General features: G+C 37.7%; 1 protein-coding gene across 6 annotated transcripts in view; it reads left to right on the forward strand.

Moving 5' to 3' along the window:
- Window positions 1-20574, forward strand: part of RAD18 (RAD18 E3 ubiquitin protein ligase) — a 150855-nt gene that overhangs the window by 100188 nt on the left and 30093 nt on the right. For 5 of the 6 annotated variants that reach the window (XM_046643122.1, XM_046643205.1, XM_046643377.1 and 2 more), the window contains one exon: window positions 1789-1963. In XM_046643122.1, the coding sequence (XP_046499078.1) occupies window positions 1789-1963 (175 nt within the window). Of the gene's footprint in view, window positions 1-1788; window positions 1964-18704; window positions 18815-20574 lie in introns of those variants that run through there. The other variant, XM_046643282.1, reaches the window with a different exon arrangement.

The raw sequence follows: 20574 nt of genomic DNA on the forward strand, positions 1-20574 counted from the left end.
CTCCTGTCTGAGAAGGGCGGGAAGTGAGAGACGAGGACACACACTGACTCAAAAGCCGGGGGTTGTGTAGCATCATACAACCATTATACAACCAATTTTTGCTGTTTAGGGTAAACTTGCTCATTGAAGTGCCAATGTAAGTGAACAAGACGCATGTTCTCCCAAATAAAACCTTCATCTGCTTTTGCTGCATGTCTTTGGGGAGGTTGAGTCAGAGCCTCATTTTGGGGGCTCTATTTGAAGTCCTGTTCTGGGATCTCAGTTACCTATGGAGGATAACTGACTCTCATTGCCCACAAATCGTTGAATGATATTTATCCCCAAGAGGGAATTTATCTTTTAGAAGCTTCTGTAAGAGAAGAATATAAATCAGGTGCAAAAATAAAAGATAGTTTTAAGTTGAATTCCTGCTCCCTGATTTGCCAGGTTGATTGTGTTCTCCCGGCCAGTTGAGTGATAGATTTGCTTGGGTTCACTGAGTTTACCGGGTGATTGATTCCTCTTAACGTGGTCCTGGGTGTCTTTTTGCAAGAGGAGATCCTCGAGATCCTGGATGGTTGTCTTGGCTTCTTTTTTCCCTTTGCTACATAAACATTAGAGAGTACAGTTTTGTTTTGGTAAGGGTTAGGCTTGTCGAAAGCCAGGCAACACCAGGAGCTTATTTTGAGAAATCATTCTCTTCTGATGTATGCTGTTCTCCAGGATAACAAAAACATAATTATTTCTGGAAAAATCTTGACTATATGGACTTGGAAAGGTTTTTTTTTTGAAGAAGTTGTCTTATTCTTTTTCCATGAGTTTTCTCTTTATAACAAAACCTTGACAATTCTTTTTAGTGTCCTTTGTTAAAGGTCACTTACCTTTACGAGCGCACTGGATGAGTGATGTGTGAAAGCTCTGCTTTTCTATGAGGAAACTCATGAAAAGGGGCTCTATACGATTAGCACATGTGGTTTGCATGTTAAGTCCCTACTCAGTTCCTGAATCTTACAGACAGCACAACTGAAATCCCAGCTGAGTCCTGAGACAGACTGTGAGGGAGCATCCTGGGCACTGAAGACTCCTTCATGGATATTGTTTTCTGCACTCATATTTACAGATACTTGGTCATAACTGCATGTCACGTTCTTGGCAAACACTGTGTCTGTGTCCCTCCAGCTTTCCTGGGCCTTTATCTTTATCTGCAATAAGAGACCTCAGAAATTGAGAATATAACAAGGAATACATAGAAATGTGACATGTATTGGATCAACTGGAAATATTGGTTATGTCTGATCAGTTTTCCTTTTCTATAGTGAGTATTAGATTCTGTGTAACAGATTTAGAAAAAAATCCAGATAGAGTGACTATCATATAGTAGTCACTGACAAATATTATGGTTCTCTTGTTAATTGAATATTTAATTCTTTTTTGTTTCTTATGTTTATCAGTGCTCTCTGATCTGTGAAATATGCAGAATCCTTTAGTAATACTGTAAATAGAAGCCTCATTAGAATTACAGAGTTCTCCCCACTCGTGGTTTTAAAGGAAATTTTGTTTTTAAATTAATTAATCTGGAAATACATGGGATGGACAGTATAATTAGAGGGTACCATTGCAGTGTTAATTCTTATTCTCTGGCTGTCACTAGAGTTTTGGAATCAATGTTACTTAAACTTCTATTTTACTAAGTATAAGTAGCAATATTAAAAGTTGTGAAAATAATAAACATACAGATGTTGTAGATTTTGAGGTACTCTTAAATATTTCTCTTTTTTTCCTTTCTTTCATTTCTTTTTTCCTTTTTAGGAGAGGAAGATAATAAAACGAAATTCTCGGATGTGCCCTTGGTAACAAACCACTTCCCCCAGTCAAAGCTGGACTCCCCAGGGAAACTGGAGCCTGATAGATCAGATGACTCTTCTAGTTGTACTGATATTCAAATCGAAGCTTTTTCTTCACCAGAATCAGATTCATGGAACAGGTAAGAAGCTTGGAGCAGTGGATTATTTTAAATTTCTGTTTCTTATGCCTGCTAAGATAGATGGACAAAAATAATTAGAAAGTAACTTTGAGGCACAGTGCAGTTCCTCAGTCACCTTCCATTTCAGTCTCCTTTCACTGCTTCGTGACTTCACAGTGATAGCAAGACAGGATGTGGGAGAGCGTGTGCAGCAGCCACAGTGTGGCTTTGTTTTCAACGCTGCAATCTTTGCTAGGTGTTTATCATGGGGTTGGAAAATAGCGTGATAGGCAGTGAAATTTTTGTCAAGACAGTGAGTGAAGGAGATAAAGACAACTCTAGTAGAAAATGGAGATGACCAGAAAGGCAGTGCATAGGAGAGTAAAACAAAGAAGGAGCAAGTAGAATGGATGGGGAAGCTTTAAAAATGACACATCTGGAGGTGGGTCATTTTCCCAAATGATTTTTTATAAGGTGTTTAAAAAGGTACTGTATTTTTAAAAGATGTCATACTGTTAAATCATGATATATATACCATTTTGTGTTCTGGTGTTCCACTTAGATCATAAATGCTACTCGTGTTTCTTACCTCATCTTTAAAACAGTTTTTTTTTTTTTTTTTTTATTTTTTATTAATGTTATGATGGATTACAAGCTTGTGAAATTTCAGTTGTACATTTTTGTTAGTCATGTTGTGGGTACACCTCTTCCCCCTCCGTACCCTCCCCACACCCCCCCCTTTTCCCTGGTAACCCCCGATCGGATCTCCTTCTCAATATACTAATTTCCACCTATGAGTGGAGTCATATAGAGTTCGTCTTTCTCTGACTGACTTATTTCGCTTAACATAATGCCCTCGAGGTCCATCCACATTGTTGTGAATGGGCCAATTTCGTCTTTTTTTATGGCTGAGTAGTATTCCATTGTGTATATATACCACATCTTCTTTATCCAATCATCAGTTTCTGGGCATGTAGGCTGGTTCCACGTCTTGGCTATTGTAAATAATGCTGCGATGAACATAGGGGTGCAACGGACTCTTGAGATATCTGATATCAGGTTCTTAGGATAGATACCCAGTAATGGGATGGCTGGGTCATAGGGTATTTCTATTTTTAACTTTTTGAGAAATCTCCATACTGTTTTCCATAGTGGCTGTACCAGTTTGCATTCCCACCAACAGTGTATGAGGGTTCCTCTTTCTCCACAACCTCTCCAACATTTGTCGTTCTTGGTTTTGGATGTTTTTGCCAATCTAACGGGGGTAAGGTGATATCTTAGTGTAGTTTTGATTTGCATTTCCCTGATGATTAGCGATGATGAACATCTTTTCATGTGTCTATTGGCCATATTCATATCTTCTTTTGAGAAATGTCTGTTCATGTCCTCTGCCCATTTTTTGATCGGGTTGTTTGTTTTTTTGTTGTTAAGCAGTGTGAGTTCTTTGTATATTATGGAGATTAACCCTTTGTCGGATAAGTGGCTTGTAAATATTTTTTCCCAATTAGTGAGCTGTTTTTTTGTTTCAATTCTGTTTTCCCTTGCCTTGAAGAAGCTCTTTAGTCTGATGAAGTCCCATTTGTTTATTCTTTCTATTGTTTCCCTCAACTGAGGAGTTACAGTGTCCGAAAAGATTCTTTTGAAACTGATGTCAAAGAGTGTACTGCCTATATTCTCTTCCAAAAGACTTATTGTCTCAGGCCTAATCTTTAGGTCTTTGATCCATTTTGAGTTTATTTTGGTGTGTGGTGAAAAAGAATGGTCGATTTTCAATCTTTTGCATGTGGCTGTCCAGTTTTCCCAGCACCATTTGTTGAAGAGACTTTCTTTTCTCCATTGTAGGCCCTCTGCTCCTTTGTCGAAGATTAGCTGTCCATAGATGTGTGGTTTTATCTCTGGGCTTTCAATTCTGTTCCATTGATCTGTGGACCTGTTTTTGTACCAGTACCATGCTGTTTTGATCACTGTAGCTTTGTAGTATGTTTTGAAATCGGGGATTGTGATTCCGCCGGCTTTGTTTTTCTTGCTCAAGATTGCTTTAGCAATTCGTGGTCTTTTGTTCCCCCATATGAATTTTAGGATTGTTTGTTCAATTTCTGTGAAGAAAGTTCTGGGGATTCTGATTGGGATAGCATTGAATCTGTATATTGCTTTAGGTAGTATGGACATTTTAACTATGTTTATTCTTCCAATCCATGTGCAAGGAATGTCTTTCCATCTCTTTATGTCATCGTCAATTTCTTTCAAGAAAGTCTTGTAGTTTTCATTGTATAGATCCTTCACTTCCTTGGTTAAGTTTATCCCAAGGTATTTTATTCTTTTCGTTGCGATGGTGAATGGGATAGAGTTCTTGAGTTCTTTTTCTGTTAGTTTATTGTTAGTGTATAGAAATGCTACTGATTTATGCACGTTAATTTTATACCCTGCTACTTTGCTGTAGTTGTTGATTATTTCTAATAGTTTTTCTGTGGATTCTTTGGGGTTTTCTATGTATAAGATCATGTCGTCTGCAAACAGCGCGAGTTTTACTTCTTCGTTACCTATTTGGATTCCTTTTATTTTTTTTTCCTGCCGAATTGCTCTGGCCAGCACCTCCAGTACTATGTTGAATAGGAGTGGTGAAAGTGGGCACCCTTGTCTTGTTCCTGTCCTCAGAGGGATGGCTTTCAGCTTTTGTCCATTGAGTATGATGTTGGCTGTGGGTCTATCATATATGGCCTTTATTATGTTGAGGTACTTTCCTTCTATACCCATTTTACTGAGGGTTTTTATCATAAATGGGTGTTGGATCTTGTCGAATGCTTTCTCTGCGTCTATTGAGATGATCATGTGGTTTTTGTTTTTCATTTTGTTGATGTAGTGTATCACGTTGATTGACTTGCGGATGTTGAACCCTCCCTGTGTCCCTGGTATAAATCCCACTTGATCATGGTGTATAATCTTTTTGATGTATTGCTGTAATCGGTTTGCCAAAATTTTGTTGAGGATTTTTGCATCTATGTTCATCAGTGATATTGGCCTGTAGTTCTCCTTCTTTGTGTTGTCCTTGTCAGGTTTGGGGATCAGAGTGATGTTGGCTTCATAGAATGTGTTAGGGAGTTCTCCATCTTTCTCAATTTTCTGGAACAGTTTGAGGAGAATAGGTATTAAGTCTTCTTTGAATGTTTGGTAGAATTCTCCAGAGAAGCCGTCTGGTCCTGGACTCTTGTTTTTGGGGAGGTTTTTGATTACCGTTTCTATTTCCTTACTTGTGATTGGTCTATTCAGATTCTCCATTTCTTCCTGATTCAGTTTGGGGAGATTGTAGGAGTCTAGGAATTTGTCCAGGAATTTGTCTCAGACGCCCTGAGATGCTGTCTGGATATCCTTTGTCAAGCGATAAGTGTCCAAATAATTGTAGACTCGAAGGGCGAGAGACAAAGAGGACTACTCACGGCGCCATCTTGGCTCTTCTCCCCTTAAAACAGTTTTTTAGTGGGTGCACTGTTCTCTTGTGTTTCGATACTATGACTGACCAAACTCCTCAGTTTCTGTTGGATGTCTACGCTTTACCCAGTGTCTACTTATACACCTAGAGCTGTGGTAAAGCCCTCCTTATACAGAGCCTTTTGTTTCTAGTGAAGTATTTCCTTATCGTTAACATCATTTTGACTGTGGTTGATGGGGGTGTTGCCTTCCGAATGAATTATACCAGTTTTAAATGCTACCAGCAGCAGGTGACTATGTCTTGGAAATTATTTCATCTTTGATATTGTTCATTTAAAAATTGTTAACAGTGCTCTAGAATAATAGATTATGTGTAATCTGAAATCAAATTAAGAAACTTTTTTATAAGAGGAGTATACCCCAAAACTCTAGGGTTCTTGGGAAACAATTTCAAATTATTCAGAATCAAGTATTTAGAAGGGAAAATCTCACCTCACCCCTAACATCTTCAAAGTCAAAAACATAGTATCTCAAGTTGGGTACAGGAAAAACACATGGCCTGAGTTTTCTCTAAGAGTGTGGTACTGCTGCACAGTTTCTGTAGATCAGGCCATTCCTGCAAGTCCTATAGGCAGTATTTGTTCTTAAACACAGGTCTTGTAGGGATACAGGGTAAAAATGGAGGAAGTAGAGTCCAGGGGAGAAAGAGTTAGCTTTTAACCACAGTCATGGGATACCTGAATGTTTCAGAAGGCCAGGGTGAAACAGGATATTCTTATGAACTTGGAGTCAGGGGAATGGGGGAAAGTCCAGTGGGAAACACATGGCAGCAAGATGGATATTTATCTGGTGGTGAGAGTGTGGGAAATAGGATGAGTTTGTTGGAGATATTGGCCTTGGACACACTTACTGGCATCACTGAACTGTGAGAGGATTATTAAACCATTAAAAAAATTTTTTTAAAGTAAGCTCTTATATTCTGTTTCACATTTTGAATTAGTTATGCATGTGTGTATGTCTGTACACACACCCCTCCTCCCACTCTGATTCAGGAGCAGGCTGTGGAGGAGTAAGGATGCAGCTGGAAGCAGCTGTGGTGTCGCAGGAAAAGTAGTAGATTTACAGCTGAATGGCTTCGGGTCAGGTCTGCTGGGTGATTTGGGAGTCAGTCTTTTGAAGCTTGCTTCCATATTTATGAAAAGCACATAAACATATCTTACATCTCAGATCTGTTGGGAAGATGAAGTGAGATTACAGATGTGAGAGTCTTTGATAAATAGATGATTATTGTTGTACTTTTATAAGGACAAAATCAATTATATTTGAACTTTGCCAGAGAACGTTGTGAGCCTGGGCTGTGGAGTTGCTTTCAGACGTCACTGAACGTGGCCTCAGCCGGGCACTCACACTGAGGCGCAGTCTTCTAGTTTACTCCCGTTACATTTCCCACGGCACCTGTTCCGGACCAACTGCCTGTGTCTGTTTCTTCACTTCCAGTAGACACCTTGTCTCCCAGTCCACCGAGGACAGCTAGTCTGACCTGTCTTCCTTTCCTTTTAAGATTTCTTGTAATTTCTAACCTCTTCTCTCCTTTTAAGTATGAGAGAAAGACATGTTTCTTAAGGTATTTCTAAAGACTCTTCTTTCCTGTCAATGATGAGATAAAGACATATTATTTCTTAGGACAAATTCATCCACCTCCTCTAGCACATTGTTCTGTCAGTCGTTCCTTAAGTTTGCTCTTCAATGACACCTTTCCCTCAGCCCTACTTCGATCTCTGTCTTTTCTTCTTCCCACTAAGCAGGAAGTAATTTTGACTTCCTCTGTGAATTTCTATAGCAGTGTATATGAATTCCATAGCAGCTGATTGAAATCAAATCCTGTCTTGTGTTATACTTATTTGACTATCTTTGTCATTCCTATTATTACTCGTTGAAGTCCTTAAGAATTGAGTCTCACTCATTTTTAAAAAAAATCTCCTGCCAAAGGTCTATTATAAGACCTTTATTAAGTGAATGATTTATTGATTCTAAGACATACATTTTTGGTTTTACATTTTAATGTCTGAAATTGCATGTGTACTGTAATCAATGGTGCCTTACAGTTGCTATGAGCCAGGTTGCAGGCATGCTATACTTGTCAGTGTGTGAGCATTATGGCTCTCCAGACTGTCATCATTTCAGTTGAGTTACATGTATTGTTAGCATTACGTTGGTTTGCCATTTAAAAATGTCTTCAACAGGGGCCACTCTGGTGGTGTAGTGGTTAAGTTCGCACACTCTGCTTTGGTGGCCCGAGGTTCGCAGGTTTGGATCCTGGGCATGGACCTACACACAGCTCATCAAGCCATGCTGTAGCAGCATCCCACATGTAAAGTAGAAGAAGAGTGGCACAGATGTTAGCTCAGGGACAATCTTCCTCACCAAAAATAAATAAATAAATAATAAAATGTCTTCAACAAAATAAGAGACAAAAAAGTTATTGTGTATAAAGAAAGCCACAGAAAATGCAGCAGGGTGTAAGTTTGCTGTGAGGGTAGTATTCATCATTTGATAAATGACTGCAATTTCGTATTTTCTTGCAAAATAGTTGAGTGATTTACAGGACCTAGGAAAGCGAGATATCCGCAGGTGTCTAAAGACTTGTTCCATTTTGTCAATGAGCTACAGTGCAGAGGATTGCCTTTTTGTTACGTGATCGACTGAAGGCAGGAGAAATGGTCAAATCCCTTGAAATAGATGGAAGAAATTTCAAAGCCATAATAGCATGACTTATTCACATGTTGCAAAAGACTATTGTTAGAGTGTCGAACGTCAGTTTGTTAGACACTTCTTACTGTCTCTGAACAGAAGCTGCTTATCTCTCAGTCACATGCTATGTGATTGAGGAAAGGAACAAAATCCTGAGTTCAGTTTGCAGAATGGGTGTCAGTGGCTTAGATGAAATTCCTGGAGACAGTCGTCTAGGACTTTTGAGAAGTACTGTATCTCCAGTGCTCTTGTGGTACAGAGGATGGCTTTGTAAGGGAAAACTCACACCTCATAGATACTGAGTCACAATACAATGAAGAAGAATCGGGCTCTGAATCTGAAGGCATTTTAGGAATACTTTAATGAGTTTATTTCAGATCTTTTTATGTAATATGCACAACAGTGGTATGAGATAAAACCTTCTGTCCACAGATATTTAAAATGTGTAAAACTTAAACATTCTAAGTGAAAAGGAAGTATAGTTAAATTGATCTTAATTTTTTCTCTCTTAGTGACATAAAATAATGGTTTGTCTTGCCATTAATGTTGTCTTAGATTTTTGAAATGCGGTATCTGAACATGAATAAGGTCCCTGACTCACTTCAAACATAATTTCGTCACCTACTTGGAAACTCATAAAGTAGGTCATAAAACTGGTTGGTGGTAACCTGACAGAGGGCTGTCACAGAGCATATTGATCCATTGCTTAGTGCCAGTGTTATTTGGTGACTCCAGAATCTAAATAGTCAAAAGAGATACCCAAGTGATTAGGGTAATTAATACTATAGAAATGAAGAAAAGAATTAAAAGTGAGAAGGGACCCATCACAACCAAATGCTTTTAGTAGAATCATAGTATAGCAGAGATAAATGGTCTTTATTTATCTGATCTTCTTTTTATATTCTAAATCAGCTAGAAGTGAGATGGGGTACTACACTTAGTGACTTTGTTGAGATACTTTCTAACCCTAAAATTCTGTATTGCTATTATTTTTGGCAAGTGTAATAGTTGGTAAATTATTTGTGTTCCTTTACCAGTTGTCCATTGTGGATCATGAATCAACCTTCTGGATTCTTTTCTTTTTTTGTATATTGAAGTGTTCCTATCTTTATCCCTTTAATTTTTTTTTTTTTTTTTTTTTTAAAGATTTTATTTTTTCCTTTTTCTCCCCAAAGCCCCCCGGTACATAGTTGTACATTCTTCGTTGTGGGTCCTTCTAGTTGTGGCATGTGGGATGCTGCCTCAGCGTGGTCTGATGAGCAGTGCCATGTCCGCGCCCAGGATTCGAACCAACGAAACACTGGGCCGCCTGCAGCAGAGCGCACGAACCCAACCACTCAGCCACGGGGCCAGCCCCTATCCCTTTAATTTTTTACAAAAACTTTCTCATTTTTTTCTTTTTATGATACTTTTGTTGCTTTTATTGTAAAACCCTACATTTTCAAAAATACTTTTAAATTTATGTGTTATGCACGTTTATTGTGAAAGTAGGAAATTTAGGTAAACAAAAAGAATAAAATTCCATAATTTTATCAGCCAGAAATAACTTCATGGTAACACTTTCATATGTACGTCCTTCTAAAGATAGATGACCGTTTTTTTTTATTCAGGTTATGAAAGTTAACATCCTTGTGAAATTACAGTTGTACATCATTATTAGTCATGTTGTAGGTACACCACTTCACCCCTAGTGCCCTCCCCCCCACCCCACTTTCCCCTGGCAACCACCGATCAGTTCTCCTTGTCCATATGTTAACTACCACCTATGAGTGGAGTCAAACAGAGTTCGTCTTTCTCTGTCTGGCTTATTTCACTCAACATAATACCCTCAAGGTCTATCCATGTTGTTGTGAATGGGACGACTTTGTCCTTTTTTGTGGCTGAGTAGTATTCCATTGTATATATATACCACATCTTCTTTATCCAATCCTCAGTTGCTGGGCACTTAGGTTGGTTCCATGACTTGGCTATTGTGAATAACGCTGCGATGAACATAGGGGTGCATGGAACTTTTGGAATTGCTGATTTCAGGTTCTTAGGATAGATACCCAGTAGTGGGATGGCTGGGTCATAAGGTATTTCTATTCTTAACTTTTTGAGGAATCTCCACTGTTTTCCATAGTGGCTGCACCAGTTTGCATTTCCACCAACAGTGTATGAGGGTTCCCTTTTCTCCACAGCCTCTCCAACATTTGTCACTCTTGGTTTTGGATATTTTTGCCATTCTAACAGGTGTAAGGTGCTATCTTAGTGTAGTTTTGATTTGCATTTCCTTGATGATTAGTGATGATGAGCATCTTTTCATGTGTCTATTGGCCATCCGTATATCTTCTTTGGAGAAATGTCTGTTCATGTCCCCTGCCCATTTTGTAATTGGGTTGTTTGATTTTTTATTGTTGAGTTGTGTGAGTTCTTTGTATATTATGGAGATTAACCCTTTGTCGGATAAATAACTTGTGAATATTTTTTCCCAATTACTGGGCTGTTTTTTTGTTTCAATCCTGTTTTCCCTTGCCTTGAAGAAGCTCTTTAGTCTGATGAAGTCCCATTTGTTTATTCTTTCTATTGTTTCCCTCATGTGAGGGGTTATGGTGTCCGAAAAGATTCTTTTGAAGCTGATGTCAGAGTGTACTGCCGATATTCTCTTGTAGAAGCCTTATTGTTTCAGGCCTAATCTTTAGGTCTTTGATCCATTTTGAGTTTATTTTAGTAAATGGTGAAAAAGAATGGTTGATTTTCATTCTTTTACATGTGGCTGTCCAGTTTTCCCAGCACCATTTGTTGAAGAGACTTTCTTTCCTCCATTGTAGGCCCTCTGCTCCTTTGTCGAAGATTAGCTGTCCATAGATGTGTGGTTTTATTTCTGGGCTTTCAGTTCTGTTCCACTGATCTGTGCACCTGTTTTTGTACCAGTGCCATGCTGTTTTGATTACTGCAGCTTTGTAGTATGCTTTGAAGTCAGGGATTGTGATGCCTGCAGCTGTGTTCTTCTTTCTCAGGATTGCTTTAGCAATTCGAGGTCTTTTGTTCCCCCATATGAATTTTAGGATTCTTTGTTCAATTTCTGTAAATAATGACATTGGAATTCTGATTGGGATAGCGTTGAATCTGTAGATTGCTTTAGGTAGTATGGACATTTTAACTATATTTATTCTTCCAATCCATGTTCATGGAATGTCTTTCCATCTCTTTATGTTGTTGTCAATTTCTTTCAAGAAGGTCTTATAGTTTTCGTTGTATAGATCTTTCACTTCCTTGGTTAAATTTATCCCAAGGTATTTTATTCTTTTCGTTGTGATTGTGAATGGGATTGAGTTCTTGAGTTCCTTTTCTGTTGGTTCATTGTTTGTGTATAGAAATGCTACTGATTTATGTATGTTGATTTTATACCCTGCAACTTTGCTGTAGTTGTTGATTGTTTCTAATAGTTTTCCTATGGATTCTTTGGGATTTTCTATATATAAGATCATGTCGTCTGCAAACAGTGAGAGTTTTACTTCTTCGTTGCCTATTTGGATTCCTTTTATTTCTTTTTCCTGACGAATTGCTCTGGCCAACACCTCCAGTACTAAGTTGAATAGGATTGGTGAAAGTGGGCACCCTTGTTTTGTTCCTGTCCTCAGAGGGATGGCTTTCAGTTTTTGTCCGTTGAGTATGATGTTGGCTGTGGGTTTGTCATATATGGCCTTTATTATGTTGAGGTACTTTCCTTCTATACCCATTTTATTGAGGGTTTTTATCATAAATGGGTGTTGGATCTTGTCGAATGCTTTCTCTGCATCTATTGAGATGATCATGTGGTTTTTGTTTCTCATTTTGTTAGTGTAGTGAATCACATTGATTGACTTGCGGATGTTGAACCATCCCTGTGTCCCTGGTATAAATCCCACTTGATCATGGTATATAATCTTTTTGATATATTGCTGTAATCGGTTTGCCAAAATTTTGTTGAGGATTTTTGCATCTATGTTCATCAGTGATATTGGCCTTTAGTTTTCCATCTTTGTGTTGTCCTTGTCAGTTTTGGGGATCAGGGTGATGTTGGCTTCATAGAATGTATTAGGGAGTGCTCCATCTTCCTCTATTTTCTGGAATAGTTTGGGGAGGATAGGTATTAAATCTTCTTTGAATGTTTGGTAGAATTCTCCAGGGAAGCCGTCTGGTCCTGGACTCTTATTTTTGGGGAGGTTTTTGATTACTGTTTCTATTTCTTTACTTGTGATTGGTCTATTCAGATTCTCTATTTCTTCCTGATTCAGTTTGGGTAGGTTGTATGAGTCTAGGAATTTATCCATTTCTTCTAGGTTGTTCAATTTGTTGGCATATAGTTTTTCATAGTATTCTCTTATGATCCTTTGTATTTCTTCGGTATCTGTTGTGATTTCTCCTCTCTTGTTTCTAATTTTATTTATTTGAGACTTCTGTCTTTTTTTTTCAGTGAATCTGGCTAAGGGTTTGTTGATCTTGTTAATTTTTTCGAAGAACCAACTCTTTGTTTCATTGATCCTTTCTACTGTCTTTTTTGTTTCAATATCATTTATTTCTGCTCTAATTTTTATTATTTCCCTCCTTCTACTGACTTTGGGCTTTGTTTGTTCTTCTTTTTCTAATTCCATTACATGTCGTTTGAGGTTGTTTATGTGAGATTTTTCTTGCTTATTGAGGTGAGCCTGTATTGCAATGAATTTCCCTCTTAGGACTGCCTTTGCTGCCTCCCAAATCATTTGGTACGGTGTGTTTTCATTTTCATTTGTCTCCAGATAATATTTGATTTCTTCTTTAATTTCTTCAATAATCCATTGTTTGTTCAGTAGCATGTTGTTTAGTCTCCACGTTTTTGGCCCTTTCCCAGCTTTATTCTTGTAGTTGATTTCTAGTTTCATAGCATTATGATCAGAAAAGATGCTTGATATTATTTCAACCCTCTTGAACTTATTGATGCTCGCTTTGTTTCCCAAGATATGGTCTATCCTTGAGAATGTTCCATGCGTGCTTGAGAAGAATGTGTAACCTGCTGTTTTTGGATGAAGTGTCCTATATATATCTATTAGGTCCATCTGATGTAATTTTTCATTTAATTCTATAATTTCCTTGTTGATTTTCTGTCTGGATGATCTGTCCGTTGGTGTTAATGAGGTGTTGAGGTCCCCTACTATTATTGTATTGCTGTTGATGTCTCCTATTAGTTTTGTTAATAGTTTCTTTACGAATTTTGGTGCTCCTGTGTTAGGTGTGTATATATTTATAAGTGTTATGTCATCTTGGTGGAGAGTCCCTTTTATCATTATATACTGCCCCTCTTTGTCTTTCTTTATCTGTTTTGCTTTGAAGTCTACTTTGTCTGATATAAGCATGGCAACACCTTCTTTCTTTTGTTCATTATTAGCTTGGAGTATTGTCTCCAACAGAAGAATCACACCATTTTATAATTTTTTATGCTTTTTTTTCCCTTTTAAGAGAAAAGTCATACTGTTTTAGGTGTAATGTGAGTGCAAATATATTGGGAATTGTTTTTTAATTAATGCAGTCACGCTGTAATACAGAATATAGATCTCACTCTTATATTGTTGAATAAAGACATTGGTTTTCTTTGTGTTACAGCAAGAGTCAAACTTACATAATATGGCAGACTGACAGCTAAGAATAATCTTATTTGAAGATCTAATAGGTATATCCAATCCAAATAATTATTAGGATGAAGCTGTTTTGTTGCTAACTTGATTCTTAATTCTTAAGTACTTTTATAGAATGTGAATTATTCGTCTTATATTGATTCTGTCTTGCCAGCCTGAAGATAGATGATAAACAAATCGATAAGAATTTTGGAATTTTGTATAACTTCTTGCTAGATGATTTCCAAGAGATAAAGAAACTTGTCCAAATTTCTTTAAATTATGTTATTGTTCTTCTTAATCAAGAAGAGAGAGCTTTTGTTCCCCAAGTTTTGGCAAGCAGAGAAAACTGCATTTTTATTGAGTGCTAAGTTTCAAGAAAGGATGCTTTTGATTATGACCCTAGGGAGGAAGCTTTATCTTCGCACAGAGATGAATAGTAGTCATGCTTCTCCTTGGAAGAATCTTTAGATTATTTTTGAAAAATATTCGAGCGCTTCACTTCTAGGCAGAAGAAGTTAAAGAGAGATACTGTTTCTTTTGGCATACCTGAAGAAAGTTGAATAAGGTCTGTAGGTAATACTATATCGATATTCAGTTTCCTGATTTTGATAATTTTATTGTCATGTAGATGATTGTACTTGTTCTTAAGAAATGCACACTGAAGTGTTGAAGGGGCACGATGGCCGCAGCTTACTCTCAATGATTAAAAAAATCAACCGTGTTCGGTAGTTTCAGCATTAAGCATATTTGCTGCAAGTGTTTTTGCTGCATAACTAATTGACTGTAACACAATTTTGCCATAAAAGATAAAAAAGGAAAAAATAGAAGAGGGACATTAAAATTAATAACAATATTAAAAAGACTTTATGATGAAAAGTAGAAATACAAAAAATATTTGAATACATTTAAAATGTGTGTAGATTCATCGCAGTACTGTGCAAAGAGCTGCTTTTATTTTGTGGGTTGTACCTAAGCACTTGTTGTTGTCAAAGTCTTTCGTGAATTAGTAGCCGCTGCTTTTATATTTTTGCTGTAGCTTGGTAAACTTTTGGTTTTGACAGGTGGGAGAGATGATTGTGTTCACCAAAGGATTTGCAAACTGATGTGTTATCATTTTCTAGTGTGTATGGAATCTGGTTTTACACTGTCTTATTTCACACTTCCTATAAATTTTCTCATGTGTTTTCTATCAAGTCAGTATAGGTAGTTGTTATGATCTACTATTTTAAGGCCACCATGTCTATTCATCACTGTATAGACCAGTTTGAGGGCTAAGATTTATATAATATAAAAATGAGAGTAGTGTGAGAACTTCATCAGTGTAGAAGAAATGTAACCAAACTGTCAACCAGTTATTTCATCTTTTATGGCAAAATTGCCTTATGGCCAGTTAGTTTTGCTGCGAACATGCTTGCGGCAAAGACATTTAGGCGGAAACTACCTAGAACCAAAAACTACCTGTATTGTGTGTGAGTCTATATACACATACGCATGCACAAACACACATAAATACAAAGAGAGAGAGAGTGATAAAGCAAATGTGGCAAAATGTTAATTAGAAAATCTGAGTGAAGGATATGAGTCATTTTCTATAGGTTTGGAATTATTAAAATTAAAAAATTTATTAAAAAGAGTCATTGTCCATAATCAAAGAAATTTGTTTATACTAGGAGATTTTTCTAAAGGAAAGATTTAATACTTATGATTTATTGACCAAAAAAAAGTGGTAGCCGGGAGTCCACGTGGGATGGTAAGTATAGTTTTCTTTTATTTCAGTCAATCTGTTTGTGACCAACCCCACATAGTTATGTCTGCTTTGGTGTTTTAGAGACTATGGGCTAATGAAGCAAGGACTATGATTTCGGTACTCACAGGAGTATTCACAAAGACCAGCCAATTTCACCACTTGGTACTTACATGAACCTTCCTGTCGATGCTAAGTGTTGGTCATAAAAGAACCTCAGTTAGAGAAGGTGTGAATGAATACATTTAACTTTTTATTTACAATCCTTGGCAAAAACAGTCACCTCTTCTCTGATGCTAAGTTACTAGCAGCATCTTTGTGTAGGAGATCCAATACAGACGCGGGCACTTTGACAAAAAGTCTAATTAGCCATTGGCCATATCTTGATATATTTTGGTACAACTTTTCTTCACTTTTCAGTCTTTTTTGGAAGAACTATCTATCTAGAATTCTTAAGAGCAAGAGAGCAAAAAACAAAAACGTGAAGAAATGTCGATTACCATTTGTTGGAAAATTTAAGGAGTAATTAAATTTCAGCCTTTCCTAAGTTCTGGGTAAATTGGAGAATGATGGGAAAATCTTAAGAGAAAAAGCACCATTGTGACATTCATCTAAGGAATATCAAATCCTAGCACCATCACCCTGTTGCTAAGACCGAGCTGAGTTTATTGCATGTTGAAGGGAAGATGAAACACCACCTCTATCGTCAGAGTAGCCTCTTGTAGCCAGAAGGGCACAGTTGAGATGTGTGTTGAGACTGTGAAGTTTGGTTTCAGGCAGGTCTTGGTTAGGATTGAATAAACCTAATAGTTCAGAATTGGTGAATACGGCAAGATGAGGATTTTGAGGTGAGGGGTTCAGAGAATCTTGGGAGCATGTCCTTTCTATTGAAAAGCTGGTGGGTCTTTCAGAAAGTTTTTGGACTCAACAATGAAGTTATTCACAACTTTTATCTTCCTGGAGAAGAGTCTCCTGGAATAGTAAAGTTATATCGATGAAACAGTGGATGGTGAAGTCTTGTTAATGTAGGCAGTGAGGTGTGTGGTTTCTACAAATGTTATCTGAGTGCTAAGAATATTACATGTGTTATGTCATTTAGTCACAGGCAAACCCATTTTCGAGATGTGGAAATGAAAGGTCAAAGGAGTTAAATAAGTTTCTTAGGGGTTGTACACATGGTATATGGCAATACCAGCATTTGAACCGAGAACCTAGGTCAGCTTGACCTCAGAGCCCAAGTTCTCCTGATAATGCTGCTATGGCCAGGCCAGCTTGCTCTTCACATTCTTGAAAGAGTGGGAATATGCAGTTCTTGAAATGGTTGCGTTTCCTGAGAGGCAGACCCTGAGACAAGGATTTGAGTGTAAGTAGTAAATTTAGAAAGTGGAGGAAGCACTGTAGGGAGTGGGGAAGTGAGACAGGAAAGGGAAACATTTAAAGGGGCATGTTATCAAACTAGATGTCACTGTGAACAGCTGGAGTTTAATCCTCCTGGGAACTGAGAGCTGGTTTAAAACACTCACCTGAGTTATCCCACCCAAGGGGGAAGGCGCAAAGGAATCAGTCATTTGGTTGGGAGCTGCTCCCTGCTGCTTCCAGACTTCCATGCTGGTGACAGAGCAGGCTCTGGCAACAAGAGGACACCTCAGGCATAGGCGCTGACAGTTGGAAGTCAAGCCTGGTACACTGAGGGGCTAAGTGTAAAGGGATGGGGCAGGGCACCAGTGGGATCTCCCAAGGCAATGATTCCAACTGAAGCTAGGAAAATGGTTTGGTTTTACATCTGGTTTATTAGTGCAATTGGGCTGCTGCAGGCTTTTGCCTGTTTCTCCAGCCCGAGAGAACACAGGAATGTCTGTGGGCATTCCAGACCTTCTTGCACCTCTGTGCACCTGCTTGCCAAGCACACTTGCCCGTTGCTGCCAGGAGGAGCAGAGATGAGGATGGCTGGGGGCTGTTGAAGAAGTAATAGATAAGCAAATGTCAGGGGGAGAATGGGACAGATTATCTACAAAGCTCTGAGACAAATGAGTCCTCAAACTGATGGGAGTAAAGCAAAGTATGAAAGAATCCATCATCAAAGTGAAGTTTAGTAACATGCTTAATATGCCTTGGGCAGAAAATCTCAAGAACCCAGAGTTCTTTGATTGTTGGGCATTTTTCCTTATTATGCTGCTCTGTTTCTCCTTAACAGAGGTAAGAGTACTGTTAACGGGCCTTGTGGTGTATACAGACATCCTCTCCCACTTCTGAAGTTACTTTGTTGGGTGTGGCAGAATAAGCCTGCTGGTCTCTTGTTAGAAAGTCTTTAGAAGTACCTTATTAATAGGTGACAACATTGTGTGGCTTTGAACCCTCCTTGGACATTAAAAAAAAAAAAAAAAGCCAACCTTCTATTGGGCAGTTCTAAGGGTAATTATATTTAAATGTTTTTTACTCAGGATTGTTTCTTCATGCTTAAGAATTAGAAAGTAGTATTTTGAAGTGTACTTATACGTACTATTTGATTTGCACTGATGTGTGGACCTTAAATACTTCTCTAATCTATAGCTGGTTTCTCCTTGACTTATCATTTCAGAAGACTTTTCCCAAATCCTGCTTATCTGTAGCTTAGCATAATTTGTTTTTCCTGTCATGTTAGTTCTATGTCTTTGTCTTAAAATGGATGGCAAATGGGAGTCAGGTTTCTCACTGTTGGAGTGGGAGATTACAGACAAGAAAGGCTAAAACTATCCATGTGGTACTGGATTAGAATTGGAGACCTTAATATGAACTCACGTTTAGCTTAATATAGACTCACATAGATACATGTAGAAATATTTACAGATCTGTGTATATAAGTCAGCTAGTACACATACATGTATTTCCTTGCTCTGTCAGCTGCCCGAGCCAAGAAGCAAGAGCGCCAGTTAGGACCAGCACACCTAGTGCACCAATCTTGGTTTCTAATGACATTCTTCAAAAGAAGGAACCAGTGCTTCTTGGAGAAATGGCTGATTTCAGAGCTGGGGCAGGAATCAAGGAAGTGCTAGAAAAAGAGAGAAATAGGCGGAGAGACAGAAAGGGGAGAGGGGTTGAGAAAAGAGAAAACAAAAACCTGACAGTCACTGTCTCAGCCAGATATCAAGGTCAACATCAACGGCAATGTTATGTTGATGGCATGTACTCTGATATGGTGTGATGGGAATGACACTTTACCTCTGTGGTCTTCCTCCCCAAAACTCAGTGACCTCAGACAAATTGTGAGAAAAACATCAGACAAACTCCAGTTGAGGGTCATTCAACAAAATACCTGACCAGCACTCCTCAAAACTGTCAAGGTCATCAAAAACAAAGAAAGTCTGAGAAACTGTCACAGCCAAGAGGAAGCTAAGCAGATGTGAGGACTAAATGTAATGTGGAATCCTGGATGGGATCCTGGAACAGAAAAGAGACAGGTGAAGACTGAAGAAATTGAAGTGTGGATGTTAGTTAATAATAATGTACTAATATTGCCTCATTGGCTGTAACTAATGTATCAGACTACTGTAGGATGTTAAGGACAGAAGAAGCTGGGTGTGGGGCATGTGGAAACTTTCCGTACTATCTTTGCAACTTTTCTGTAAATATAAAACTATTCTAAAATAAAAAGTTTATTTTTTAAAAGTACATTACAACATCAAAATAAAGAGGGATATTGGTGTGAAAATATTCAAAGAATGTATTGAATATTGGAAAACCAAAGTCATCAAAACATTATTTTCTTCAGTGGTAAATTGGACAGTGTTTCTGGGTTGTAAGAAGTTTATTGAACAGTTCTTCTTTCTCTTTCACTTAACATGTTACGTGTAGTTATCTAAATTAATTAATAAAACTTTTAACACATTCTATAAAATGCTTTATTATTTAGTAGTATGTTAAAATTTAATCCATAAATGTAGCACAAGGGAAGAATTCTGTTTTTGTCTCTGTTGTGTGATGTTTTTAATCAGTTTTGCGTTCTTGTGCTAATATTTTTACTTGATAGAATGATTTCACCTCGGAGGATGTAGGCCAGCCTTTACATTTCATCACAAGGGAGAACATGCACAGTGTACAATATGCTGCATCCTCTTCAGTTACCATGTTTTTGTTAGTGTAAAAGTGATTTTGATAGTAATCCTCCAAAAACAATGTGAAAATATAGATAGTTTTGTCTTTTCTCCAATACTCAATGCTAAAGGATACTCGCTGTTAAATGATAAGTTTTATTGTTTTTTCTTTTACTCTCAGGCAGTTCATGTTAGCACCTTTTGGGGTTTTTTATTATGCATTTTCATTGGGTCATCTGATGAGCTTCTTTATAATAGCTTTTGTTGTTTTTTAATAAATTCTTGATTTTTCAGCATTCTGAGTCAGTCCTAAGTGGCAAATATTTTTGTTTTTACCAAATTTGTGAACTGCCATGATATAAAGGTCCTCTGTAAAATAACTTTGCACCCTTCAATTTCCTGTGTCAGGAGAGAGTTTTAAAATTCTGTAGTAGATTATTACTTGTGTATCTAAAATGCTTACAGAAATTGGCAGTTCCTTCCAGGTTCCATACTTGTCAAATGATACCTTCCTTGTCATAGCTTGTAGCAGTGTCTGATCATCGCCCAGGGTTTTGGCACAATGACTGTAGTGTTGAGAGTTTGGGTTGGCATGATGATAATACTTACATAAGGTTGAATTTTTTAAAGTATGTTTTCCCTTTTTAGTTTTTCAGACGTTTTTGTAAACTTTATAGACATTCTAGTCCCATATGCTTCTGCATATATTTGGCTAGATTCATAAAACCGAGATATCTTGACTGGCTCAGAATTCAGTTCTTCATTTGAAATAAAAAGGGGTAGCCAAGAGTGTATTTTTCATATACTTTGAGAAGAGTAAGTATGAGACCTTGAAGGAACTATAGTTCCTTCTAAGTGTTAGACATCCAATCAGTAACTATTTTGGATCAACACTCCCAGACTGCAAATGTGGGCAGCTAGTTAAGAGCTCTCTCTAGTTCAAAAAAAAAGGAAAAATCTGAATCGTTTTGGCCTTGTTCTGGTGAATGAAATTAGATGGGATAGGAATGATATGTAATTTACATA

The sequence above is a fragment of the Equus quagga genome, chromosome 1 (genome assembly GCF_021613505.1).
Source record: "Equus quagga isolate Etosha38 chromosome 1, UCLA_HA_Equagga_1.0, whole genome shotgun sequence".
NCBI lineage: Eukaryota > Metazoa > Chordata > Mammalia > Perissodactyla > Equidae > Equus > Equus quagga.